The sequence below is a fragment of the Mytilus californianus genome, unplaced genomic scaffold, assembly GCF_021869535.1.
Source record: "Mytilus californianus isolate M0D057914Y unplaced genomic scaffold, xbMytCali1.0.p SCAF_2, whole genome shotgun sequence".
NCBI lineage: Eukaryota > Metazoa > Mollusca > Bivalvia > Mytilida > Mytilidae > Mytilus > Mytilus californianus.
Window position 1 is genome coordinate 25,916,178 of NW_026262668.1, and position 13,328 is coordinate 25,929,505.

Here is a 13,328-nt window from a genome sequence, read left to right on the forward strand (position 1 = left end):
TAACTTTCCTGGGATGTTTGAATAATGGACCTTTGTTTTGGAATGTGACCATTTAATTTCAGATTGCTGTTTTGTTGTTTTGTTTGTGATAGGCAAGCAAGGATCTCTTTGTAATCGCAATATGGACAGAGGAACTCACAATACTTGAATGCACAAATAGGAATTCATTTCAAGTAAAAAAAATCACATTAAAGTGTCTGCAACATAATAATGAAACACCCGTATCATTTCTGTTACCTTTTGTTTGAAAAATTATTACAAAACATAAAGAACAGTTTCTTCTTTCTAGTCGCGCAACTTTACTATTTACATTCCCGTCGATCATTCAAAGGACAATCCTTTGAGATAAACAATCTTGTTCCATTTTCTGTCGGCATGACTTACCAATAACATAAAAATAGACATTTGTGAGTGTTTTTCTTTAACAAAAATTACACGTCTTTGCACAATTCTTTGACATAAATTCTGCATACAAAGAATTTTTACAATAACCAAGCTGTTGCCAGTATTGACATGAACTTGAGTCTCTGCTATCAACACACGCTGAAATAAAAGAACAAGAATTTCTAAAATTGTCGGTATAAGTCAATGCGTCAAAAACTAAATAAAACCATGCAACAAAAAGCTATAATTCTTCCCATGTCTAGATGAGTTGTTAGTGAATTTATTAGCAAAAAGTGAAATAAAAAAAATAGACCGAACTCCAAAGAAAATTTTAAATGGAAAGATCTTTTTTAAATGGCAAAATCAAAAGCTCAAACAAAACAAATGTAATCAATTAATAAGCAATTATCAGATACCTCACATCAGCGTTTTATTCTTGTTTAACAAATACTTCTTGACTTGAGACAGCCCTGACTCCTATCACAAATGGAAGAATCATAATGGCGGTACAATATGATCATTTATGCAAGATGGCAAACCATCCTATTAAGTATGAGAGCTTACTCTAAAACGGACGTAGAGGATTTGCGTTCAAAAGTTGTCATTATCAAAACACTTAACGAATTGGTCGTTGCCCAATAAATCCAGGTGTAAAAATTGACGATATATAGCATGGTTAAGAGCATATGAGGACAAATAATCTTACTAAGTATGAAAACTGTTTGTCAAACGATCTTTGAGTATTGTTGTGTTTTGAACGAACAGATGGACAGACGGAAACCATAACCATACCCCACAGCGTGATATGGGGGGGGGGGGGGGGGGGGGGGGGACAAATATTACAAAATAGACGCTAAAGTACGCGAAATAACTAAGTACTTAAAGAACCCTATACAATTGCATACCAGATATAGTAAAATACTTTAAATATATAAAAGGGCAAAGACCTCATAATTTATTTACATTCTATTTGACATTTTTTCATACATAAATAATGAGGATTGAGTGAGTCAGGCATAGTTTGAGGTAATTACTTGTACAAAACTTCTATGAGGGAACATGTCAGGACATCAATATATAAGCTGAATTATTATTACAAACAATTAAATGTAGCAATAGGAAAGTGCAGTTTCTATTTCTGTTTAAGGAACACAGAAAAATATAAATAATATTGGAATGCATATTCAGGAAATTTGATATTCTATTTACAAAACTACTTGACATATTTCAGAAATTGTTATTATCAAAAATGACAGTCATATTACCTGTTATGTCATAATCGATCACTCAAATGGTGACATTTGACCGCTAATTAGTATATATCTTCTTCCACATTTAGTTCAAGATGTCATCATGTATGAATATTAGTCTATGATCAGCATTATCATAAATGTGTTTAATACCATAAAATTGAAAGCACTTTAAATATTTATGGAAGAAAATTGGCTTGATTTTTCTGTATAAAGCGATTCAAATTTATTTTAGCAAGGAATACTGTAGTGGTAAGTATCACCGTTCTTTATCAAAAGTGAATTGTAGTTGTTCCTGTACCATGCAAAATTAATCACTTTTATTACTCAATTTGTATTTTATAAGGACTGATAAACCGTATCCTAGTGTAAACATCGCTTAAAGTTAGTGTTGTGAACATACCCGCTGTATTTAGTCAAAACGGATTATACCATAAAGTTAAAAAAAATCAAAATACTCCTCGAATACAAAAACAGCTATTGTATTGTCTCCTAAGAAGAGATATATTTTTACTTTTCGCTTTTTACGAGAACGGGCATACAATATTTCAAATATTTCTGTAGATTTAAAAATAAAACTGAAAAATTAAAATGTAAGAATTTAGTGATATGTTCTACTATCATAGCAAGTTTATGGTTAAAGATTAATTCTTAAACGTCTCTTTTAGGGGAGTACTCCACTGCACTTGATGTGACCAAAAATATAGATAAATGGTGTACAGCAAAATTTAAATTAATGAAATCACGATATAAAATACGTAAAATATTTCAAGCCAGATTTGCAAATATCGTTAATCTCAGTAATGCACTACTGGAAAATGCGTATAATCTCCCAAATATATATATATATATATATGTATATATATATTATGAATTTCTTGTTGAACACTTTGGAGTTTCTTTTAATGAATATTATGCGTAATCATTTTACTTACAAGAATTGTGGCAAAATCCACAAGTTTTACGACAAAGGGTGAATAGATCAAAGGCGTAACGTCTATCAAAACACATTTCTGTCCAAAGTTCACACTGTGGAGATATATCAAAACAGATATTTTCTTGAGAACTGTGTATATTTTTGTCCACAAGTGGAGCAAAGGTATTCCTTGAATTCCAACGAAATAATTGGTTTTTATTTAATGACGCTGAAAGAAAAATTAATATGTATTAAAATAGAAACAATTATATGAATAAAACTAAACATATCATATGGATACTCCAAACAAGGTACTTCATACCTGAATCAGGCAATTTACGCGCTCAATTTTAAAATTCATTCATTAATTGTCGTATTATTCAAAACTCTCAGTCAAAATATGTTCTACGAGAATCACCAGTCCTTAACCTGTCATTTGATACCTCATTTACCAAAGCATAATCTGCTCAGTTTGATATTTACACATATGCGTAGGAACTTATTTTGTTTTAAATTTTTACTACTTTCCAGTATGTAATTTTTTGATCGGGTCCAATTTTGTGGTGTTACATCTTACAAAGTCTATCCGAATTATTTGTGCAAAACGGTGCTAGGGGCCGTCTTAAACTTGCAGTGAGGTGGGAGTTGTTTGTTTGTTTTTTTTTGGGGGGGGGGGGGCGTGTTGAAGTCCTCACTGTGAGTTTGAGATGATGAACAGCAATTAAAGCGCTGTTCCTTTCCTTTTTTGTGTTTTTTGCTGTGCATGTACTGATTTTGTGTCATGGACGAATACCACATAGCCTTTGTTTTTCTAATCTTTAAAAATTAAAAAAAATCCAGTATAAAACACACATAATTCTCTTTCAGATAACATGTATGTAATTAATTGGTATTAAGCTTCCCACATCATAACTACATTTCTAACAAATAGAATGTTATGCTAACTGGTAAATTATTGCCTGAAATATCATCACTTTAAAATCTTGATTAATATTTAGATGTGATCCAAAGCCCAAAAATGTTTTGCAACAAGATGTCTTTTACAAAGATGTAAATATATTTAAAATATAAGCTTTGCCTACAACACGTACAATGCAGGCCTTGGCTCACATATTATTATGCCAAAAGTTTTTATGAAAAATAACCATTTTAGTTTCAATATGTCAAATTTTCATAATTCATATCACAGTATTGAAATCACTAGTAACATTTTTGTACTGACGTGTCCTAGGCCTGACTATATCATCATATTATTTATTGATAATTAACACAATTGAGAATTGCTTCAAGATTTTATTTTGGTAATTTCAGGCGCCATTAAATAATGGCCATTATAACTTATCACTTTTCATAACTAATATTTTATGTTACTTACGCATTATATTCCTTGTTCCTGTGGAGTGATGTCCTGAAATAAAACAACAAGAGGTTACTCGCAATCGGCAGAGTATGCCGTTTTTCATATATTGAATATGAGATGTCTTTAACAAAGATATCTTTAACAAAGATGTAAATATGTTTAAAATATAAGCTTGGCCTACATCATGTACAATGCAGGCCTTGGCTCACATATTATTATGCCAAAAAGTTTTTATAAAAAATAACCATTTTAGTTTCAATAACTAAAACATAATAAAATATATGTAGCTTCTTTGTGAGCAAGAATCCTCTATCAAGGAAATTATGAAACACAAGCTCTGGAAAAATCGTAACAACTGGGAGATATATATTCCGTATTCAGTAGCTGCTGGGATATTTTGACACAGAAATCGAAAATTCACAATCATATAGCTGAAATCCTTTTTTTTTCGTCGTAAAGTGTTGTTCTCAACATCTTTATAGTGGAACGTGAAGTTAAAGGATAATGCTATCTCCTATCATTCATCATAAGAAGCTCCTTATGAAGTCTGCTTCATATTAAAATACAGCTTTAACATGTTAAATTAACTTTGTATAATAAGTTACTGCTATACATTAATTGAAGAAGCTGTCATATAAGTTGTAACAAAAAAAAAATTTACTACGCTACAATATAAATAACTAATAGATGATGTCTGCATCTGTGATTCATAACAGTTATGTATATGGTTTCATTTTTTCTTGAACAAATCTTGATCTAAAAGCTTCATTTTGCTGATATAACAATTGTACATAACTTATTTATATATCACTGACCTTCACAAAGACCATTATCACACCGTTGACCGTCTGTACATTTTTTACAAGAATTACCCACAATATATGGATTTTTTCCAAGCACGTTTCCTCTGAAAAAAAAGTAGTTTTTTTAGACTGTATGATTTAGAGTTTGAAATAATATTGACCTGTCTATTGTTGAATATTGAGGGTTGCCCTTTGGATGTAAGCTGGCTATTTGTATCGTTTGGGTTTGCTGTCTGATTGATGTTGACGCAAATTTTCTTTGAATTTTCATTGGAGTTCGGTATTATTGTTATTTTACTTTTTATTCAAATTAAGGTATTGACCATATGCATTTGATGTTAATGTACTTGAACTGTTGTGTTGCATTTTAGTCTAGGCATCATAATTTTAATGTATAGATACAATTTTTAGTCCATTGTGGGTAAACTGTACAAATAATGCGAATTTTGTGACAGTATATATCCGATGACATCACTCCCTTTATTTCGTCTTGTCATTGGCAGGTCAAGAACAGTAAACAATTTTCATACAATAAGTAACCTATCCACAATTAATAAAGTTGCCCTTTTGTTCAATCTAAATTAAATATTAAAAAGATATATATTAGGTTTAATATGTGTTTTGAATTTATTCATTTCATTCATTTTATTTTTCTGTTACAATTTTTGAAGGCGAATTGCAAAATTGAATATAAATCCATACTAATACTTACGGTGGGTTATAAAAGCAAACCAAGAACCAAGCGTCTTTCACTGTCACCCCATTTTTCATAAACAAAACAGGACACCTTGTCATACCACAACCGACTTTGGATGTATCAGCCCATATCAACTGAATACAAATTTTACAAAAGTCAGTTTCCTTTTATGTATTGATATACTACTGCATTTATAATCTACCATTGAAATACTTCCATGTTAGGTTTCTTGCATTTTGAAAGCATATACGTGATTGTTACAAAGTTCACCAAATAGTTGTATCTCAATTTTCAACGATAACAATAACCTTATCTTAGACATGTTAGATACTTGGATTAAAATTTAGTACGCCAGACGCGTGTTTCGTCAACAAAAGACTCAGTAGTGACGCTCGAACAAAAAATGTCGAAAAGGCCAAATTAACTACGAAGTTGAAGAGCCTTGAGGACCTAAAATTCGGAAAGGTTTTGCAAAATAAAGCAAAGGTAATAGACACATTAGGGAAAATGGTTGCATGTGTTCGAACAGCTTTCAGTACAGTTAATTTTAACCTACATTATGTTAGCAGATAAAGAAAACATGTGCAATTAGATTACAGTTTTGTAATATCATCTATAATATTTTCATACCTAAAACCTAATACTAGATTAATCTGTTGAGAGTAGTTTATGGGTGTATCTTCATCACAGGTTGTCAAATTTTAGAATCAATCTACGTGTTTGCTATTGATCATCTGAACTCACGACACGGCAAGTTGATAAGGAACTTTTTTTAGATACATGACTTTCACCAGTTTATGAATTTCAATATGTATTTATTTTATATTTGTGGAGGCTTTAATGGTAGATGTGCTGAAGAGTATGATAACATATCTAGAATAGATGATGTAAATGTGAGAAAATTGTACGCGTTATAGTTGCTGTACTGCATTTATTGATTTTCTAACAAGTAGTAATAGTTGTATGACGAATGGTAGAAATGGTACAAATAAGGACTTTACATGCTTTTCAATTAAAGGGTGACTCTGCTGTTAATTATTGTATCACAAGCTTTAAAAATTTTCAATAGTTTCAGAATTTTGATGTGATTCCAGCTTCGGACCTGACCATAACATTCAATCTTAATATGACTGGGTTAAAAACGGGATCTATTCCTGACTACTCCATGTATTACTGTGAGGTGACCTTTAGTGTGCCATTACCGTCGTTTCGTACCTCAGGAAATTCTGATTCCTGATTCTGCGTTTATCAGATATGGTATGCATTTAGATGAGACGTTAATAAAAACATAATCGAGTTAAATATTATTACAATGTGGAGTCACATTACTAAACACATGACTATATCAAACAACTAGTAGGCCCCCTAATGATTGACGCCATATTTTCTTTGATTACATAATTGTACTGTAAGTTTGTAATGGAGCAAGTTTTATCATATCTTGATCAGAAATGTTGTAGTACATTTTTATATTGCCCTCCTTCGATGACAACTTGTTTTAACCAGACAATTTATGGACATCTTTATTCATTAATGTCAAAAATCGGATTGTATGAAGTAAATGTGTTTCAAAATGTCTAGGTTGCTAAATTAACATCGTCTTATCTTTGAAAATATCTAAAATTAGTTATTGATGTTCAATGCAATTCATATAATTAGTATCATCTTTTCCTTTCGTTTCTTTAAACTTTTGTCATGGCAATTTCCCTCAGAGTATCATCATATCTGTACTGGCTAGATTTAAAACAAATCCGTTGATAATTATAAAAAAATATTCAGAACTATGGCGACATTGACTAAAGATAAATTTGGCTTTATGTTGGTCCATTTTGATCATATACCTCTTCACGTGTTTTGGTCTTAATCCTCCTGGGTTTTAGATGTTTGGGTTTGATCGTTCCTAATGGAGGTAAATCCAAAAAAAGCGCTAAGGACGCACGAATTATTTTAGTGTTATTTTCCAGATAATTGATAAATGCCTTTTTAGATCATTTCGACAATTAAACGATTCGTAAATGTCCGAACAGATACTAAAATTAAAAAGAAATATGACAGATGACATGCCTGCTTACCGTTTTGCTGTTTTCAGATCGTATTTCTTCTTTCACCAATGCCTTAGGAGAATGTTAAATGTATTTGATCCCCAGGAGTAACCTGAGGGTACAGGAATTTGGCCCAGTTTCTACTACTGGGGGAAGGATAACACATATGGGGAAATCCACGTTTGGATGCGCAAGATGTATAAGTAGGGGGAAAACATCCGGTCGAAATTTGTACGTTTAATTCGAGTAGGAAGAGTTCGTGTTCAGGAAATATGCAAGCATCTCTACAAATGATCACAAGGCCGTTTGTTACAAGTTATAAAAAGAAACCAGGAAAGTGTACGGGAAATTCAAACCCTAAGTTGAAAAAGAATAACCGACATCTCTTTGACGATAATATTAAAAACCACTTGACAAACAGCAGTTCACAAAAACACTGCACAGAAAATCATCTGTTGGATACATTGTAAATTTGTTCTCGTCTTGATTACGCCTAAAATATTTACCCTTGAACATAAATCAAACATCAATTAATCATTTAATTGATGTTGATAGTTATTTCTTTGCCAAATAGCAAAGCTGTAGCGATACAGATAGGGATCACTTCGGCTGTTGTGCGATGTTCCAAGATAACTTCATCGTCAATGATGTCATTTATTTTGAAGTTTATGCTGCTCAAATTCCAGTGAGTATTCAAATAGGTTTTTTTTTAATGTTTGCTGAAAATGATTTACGTTGAAGTTCTTAAAACAGAAAACAAAATACAAAACTTTTTATTGAAAATTATGCATTTTCAATTTGTTTTTGTGGGTGCTTCTACAATCTATCAGTCGAAATACCTGAGTATAATGTCCTGTGTTAGATGACAATTTATTCCCGTATTTATATTCCTCCCTGCCATTGTTCCACATATTGAAACCTTCTTCAAGTAAATCTTCTAATCCCCGATTAGCTGTATGCATTGCTAAATTTTCTCCGTTGCCTATTCTCTGAATCTGAAAACGACAATTTTCTGCCCATCTCGAGGCTTCTTCTTCCAATAAAGGGCTCCAGTCCTAAAAATTTTATCGTATAATATATCAACGACAATCTTCGCACGTTTGTTGAAATGAAACAGATAACAGTCGTTAAAAAACAATTGATGTGAAAAATCTGGCTTTATATATTGTAGTGTTGATGTAACATACAAGTACAAATCCCCAAAAAACATTCGTTTCTTTTATTTTTTCTTTCTCTTTCTGTTTTTATGCGGGGCAAATGAAGTAGGTTTAAATAAATTAGTTTTTCTAGATATAATTATTTTTTCAAGTTTTCATTCCTTTCCTTTTTGTTAAGTATTGCATTTAAGTAAAGCCGGAATACTTCAAACACGTATAGTTTTTTTTTAAGAATTGAATGCTTCTTTTTGTAATTTGATACGGGTGTAAAATCGTTAACAGAGACACCTTTTATATGAAGCGCGGAAGCGATTCATACTTAAAATGTGCGCATGATTGACGTTTTATCAACCCTATTCAATTACAAAAAGAAACATTTATTTCTTATAACTACATTTAAACAACTAAGAAATTACGAGTCATATCAAGATTTTCTAATTTTTTTTCTATGCACTGTAGTGACGTTGTCATAAGAAACGTGCGGTCATGAATGGTGAATTTTATTAAGAAATGCAATTTGATATTGGAAAGCCTTGTGATTGATGAACCAAAAGTACGAGTTCTCATGGAAGATCCATATTATGTAATATGTACTGTCTATATAAACTGCAAACTCAAACGAAATATAGATAGTCGTATCATGCATTAGATTCTAGTTATAGATCAAGCTGAAAAATTCAGGAAAGGAAATTTTTAGAATATTAGATTTATCTGCTTGGTTTTTTTTTAACATTTTCTGTATCTTAATAACATAAATTGATGGTCTCTTTGTTTGGTTTTTTTTTTTCATTTCCTGGTTAATTCGAAAAAATGTCTAAAATGGACATAAATTAAGACGACAAAATGAAACAACATTAATATAAACTTTCTGAATTTGAGGAAACAGTAGTTTACCAAATTGCAAATCTCATAAATTACGAAGTTAGAAATCAGGGTAAAAACAAAAGCCTATGGAATAGCATGATTTTCAAAAGAAGGGAGACCGGGTGCTTCGACAGAATAAATTTAAGACACTCTTGCTATGTTTGTATCAGCTGCAAATCAAAACTCAGTCAAAATGCCATAATCAGAAAAGTACATGATCGGTAAATTACAATGTAACTAATCAGACGACTATTCTAATAACTATGACAAAATTATTTATGCATGAAACAATATATCTTAATTCTTAGTTCCTTACAATAGTATATTCAGAAATCACACATTTTACACTGACTGATATATATATCGATTTTGTCCCAAGAAACATGCTGAGAACTTACGCAAGAGCATGGTCATGATGGATTGTTTTTAATGATTATAAAAGCTTAAAAGGCACATATATATACAATCAATGATGACAACCGGCAATCTGACATCCAAGATAATGTTCCGAAGAACCATACCAGAGACGGCTACATGTCCTAGTCTTGAAACATTGAACATACAAAAAACAAGCAAACTCTATACGCAACACACACATATATATATGTATATATATATATATATATACATAGTTTTAGACAGAACTTACCAGTTTCTGCATATTAGAAGCTTTAACATCCCTCCTGCAGTCATTATGCAAGTCAAGAAGTAGTTGTTTGTAAGGTGATATATCAAGCACAGATTCTACTGATAAAATCCACAATACAAAAGAAAGAAATCTGTAAATTATTTCCATTACTACAAAAATCAATTACAAAGTTGGCTCTTAGTTCTTAAAGCATAGACTTTCTTACTTTGTAGTCTTAATCTTCTATCTGAAGACACTCTGTCCCAAAGTTCTCAAAGGGACTTGAACACAGAATTTAGACTTTTTCCCTATAATATACACGAACCTGTCTAAGATATAAAATACAATCTAATTCCACAAAATGAACAAATCACTTTAAACTCGAGACATTTTTCACAAGATAAATATTTACGTTTTTTGTCGTTACCATCAAATAAGTTTTGATTTTTTTGAGTCATTCGTATGTTAATTGGTTCAAAATCATGTCACAAAATTAAACGTATCAATTACTTTCAGTACATAAAAGTTATGACAAATGAATTTCCTCCTTTTAAATACATGTAATGCTGTATCATACACTATATGTTGCGTTTGACTCAGCCAAATGATCAAAACTATTTCACAGGTTGTTTGGGATTGGCTAACACATGATAGATTTGCAGACTTTTAAAGATGACATGTGCAACATCTCATTGTATATACATTTCAATACAAATTTCAATTTGTTGGTTAAATGAAAAATGTGACAATTATGAAAATGTTATACTTTATCTTTAATCTAAATGGCAGCTGTCAATAGGAAAATTGACCAGGATACCCAAGACAAATATGTTGGGTTACCGCATTTGGCACATATGAATAGAGCCAACAGTAGTTTTTCGATGTTCAAATTTTCATAAATTTATCAAGAAGATAAAAATCAATGTAAAAAATATATGGGAACATTTGAGTTCCAAAAGGAACGAGACCAAGTGCGTCGACAGGGAAGCATATACTGATATGCATGAATCACTCACAATCCGAATACACTTTCAGTCAAAACGTCACAATCGGGAATAGGACACGATCACTAAAACACTTGTAAATAAATAAACCATTTGTCCCCTCAGTTATTTAATAATGGTTACTTCCTATTGGATGAAATTTGTTTTGGTTTTAATTAGTGGTTACTATTTCGTGTATTGTTTATGCAAATCATGACGAAATATCAATGTTCTACCTTTCAATATACTGTCATTTATTTCTGTTATGTTTACATCATAAGGTAATTATAAGTTTTTTTTTTTATTATTCTATCGTTTTATAAACTTGTTTACATCATTCCTCTTGTTACGTATGACAGTTATATAGTGATGAGACTATCAAACTTATAAAATGTTATAATTTATGTAAATTAAGGCAAATTTTCATGACTTTTACATTGCTTAGAGCAGTAACGCGTGCCGTTGTCTAGTAATTATTTCTAAAGTTTGTTATGAAGCTAAAAATTTATTGTAAGGGATTATTTTTTATTGTGGTTTTTAAGATTTACTTGAACTATTTACGCAAGTTCTATTCCATTTATGTCGTTCACAACATACATGTTGTTATGCTGATTAGTATTTTGCTTCATTTGAATTTATTTGATGGTTTTATTATGCATCCTTTATCACGAAGTTGTAGAGTAAAGTTTTTAAAAACCCGAACAACTGAGTTTGGCGAAGTTATTAATAATAACATAAACGGTACCAATTTTGCTGCACCAGATGCACATTTCGACAATCAATGTCTCTTCAGTGATGCTCAAGGCCAAAATATTTGAAAATCCAAAGCTTATTAAAAAGACGAAAAGCTATAAATCAAAAAGGACAAAAAAGTATAGCCAAAGCTGGGCAAGGAATTAGAGCTTTGCATGAGGGAGATAAATTCCTTAATTTAAAATAATTTCAAAAATTTTATAACAGCAAATTGTAATAACACAATATCCGTATTTTCATGCCAGTACCGAAGTACTGGCTACTGGGCTGGTGATACCCTCGGGGACTATCAGTCCACCAGCAAAAAATATGATAACAAGAACTTCTACCATCCAGCAAAAACAAAAATATACTAAAGGTAGCATATATCTGATACGCAGCCAAGTCAGATCAGAACGAGGGTGTTGCATTCGATGCCTCGTGTGGAGAAAGAAACCATACTCATTGCACGTAAATCTTTGAGGTAGCCTGTTGCAAGGTAATACTTCTGTCCTAATCCACTATATCTTATTTTCCCTTTGAAAGTCCAAATTACCGTTAAGGGTTCAATTGTTTCAAATTTGTAACGGACTCCGAAAGGAGATATATCTACTTCTCATCTCTCGCTTTCTGTAGGGGTATGTTATGGTGATGTAGACTTATATATCATCGAAGTATGGTAGTACGTTTTTTTTTCCGAAAAGAGACTTGATATTGTTAGACGGAAAGAAATTTTTCCTCGCACTGGGAATAAAAAAAAAAGTCGTAAGCTTCCCCAAGTATTTATTCAAACCTTTGGTTACTGATGAAGGTAAAGGAATAGGCCCGGTAAGACCACTTTTTAACCCCAAACTATAACATTTTTACACATTTGCTGAAATGTAAACTTTCAGCTATTTATTGAAAACTGGAATACTTTTGTTCCATAAATATGGGCTGTTTGTGACAATACAATGCACATGCATCAGGTACTAGCATCATAAATTCATGCAAAATTACTGAAATCTTCACAATTTTAGCATTTGTGCTAATTTTAAGACGATTTTTGTCTTAAATGGAAGCGGCCGCATTTGTGTTCAGTCTTAATATTTAAATATACATGTATGTTGCATTTGACGATAATACATAATATATATAAAGGTTGATACTGAACACATATGCGGCCACTTACATTTTAGACAATAAACTGTTATCACAGAGATATGTCTCGCCTTTTTGTAATTTTGATAATGCAAATGTTGAAATTAAAATAGCAATACTTTTACATGTAAGTTATGCAAATATTCAAAGTCGATGAACCATGACTGAAAGTACATGGCTAAACAATCTCCATAGAATGAGATGTGCCAATGCTAATACAACTGCATACCAAATACCATTGACTGATTATAAGTCGTTCCCTTTAAACAAACCTAATCACAAACATTAACTTGTAAACTATGTAAAAGTTTCAACGTCAATGAACCATGATCAGGGGTGGGGCTATAAAATCTCCATGGAAACGATACTTGC

General features: G+C 31.5%; 1 protein-coding gene across 1 annotated transcript; it reads right to left on the reverse strand.

Annotated features, from left to right (window-relative positions):
* Nucleotides 1–287: 287 nt before the first annotated feature.
* On the reverse strand, nt 288–10,392 carry LOC127729561 (cysteine-rich venom protein 2-like). Its single transcript, XM_052237392.1, has 7 exons — nt 10,123–10,392; nt 8,292–8,507; nt 5,426–5,544; nt 4,726–4,817; nt 3,926–3,958; nt 2,570–2,779; nt 288–543 (listed from the first exon to the last, which is right to left on the reverse strand). Exons 1-7 carry the CDS (start codon nt 10,267–10,269, stop codon nt 422–424), a joined length of 939 nt encoding a protein of 312 aa, XP_052093352.1. The 5' UTR covers nt 10,270–10,392; the 3' UTR covers nt 288–421.
* Nucleotides 10,393–13,328: the final 2,936 nt, after the last annotated feature.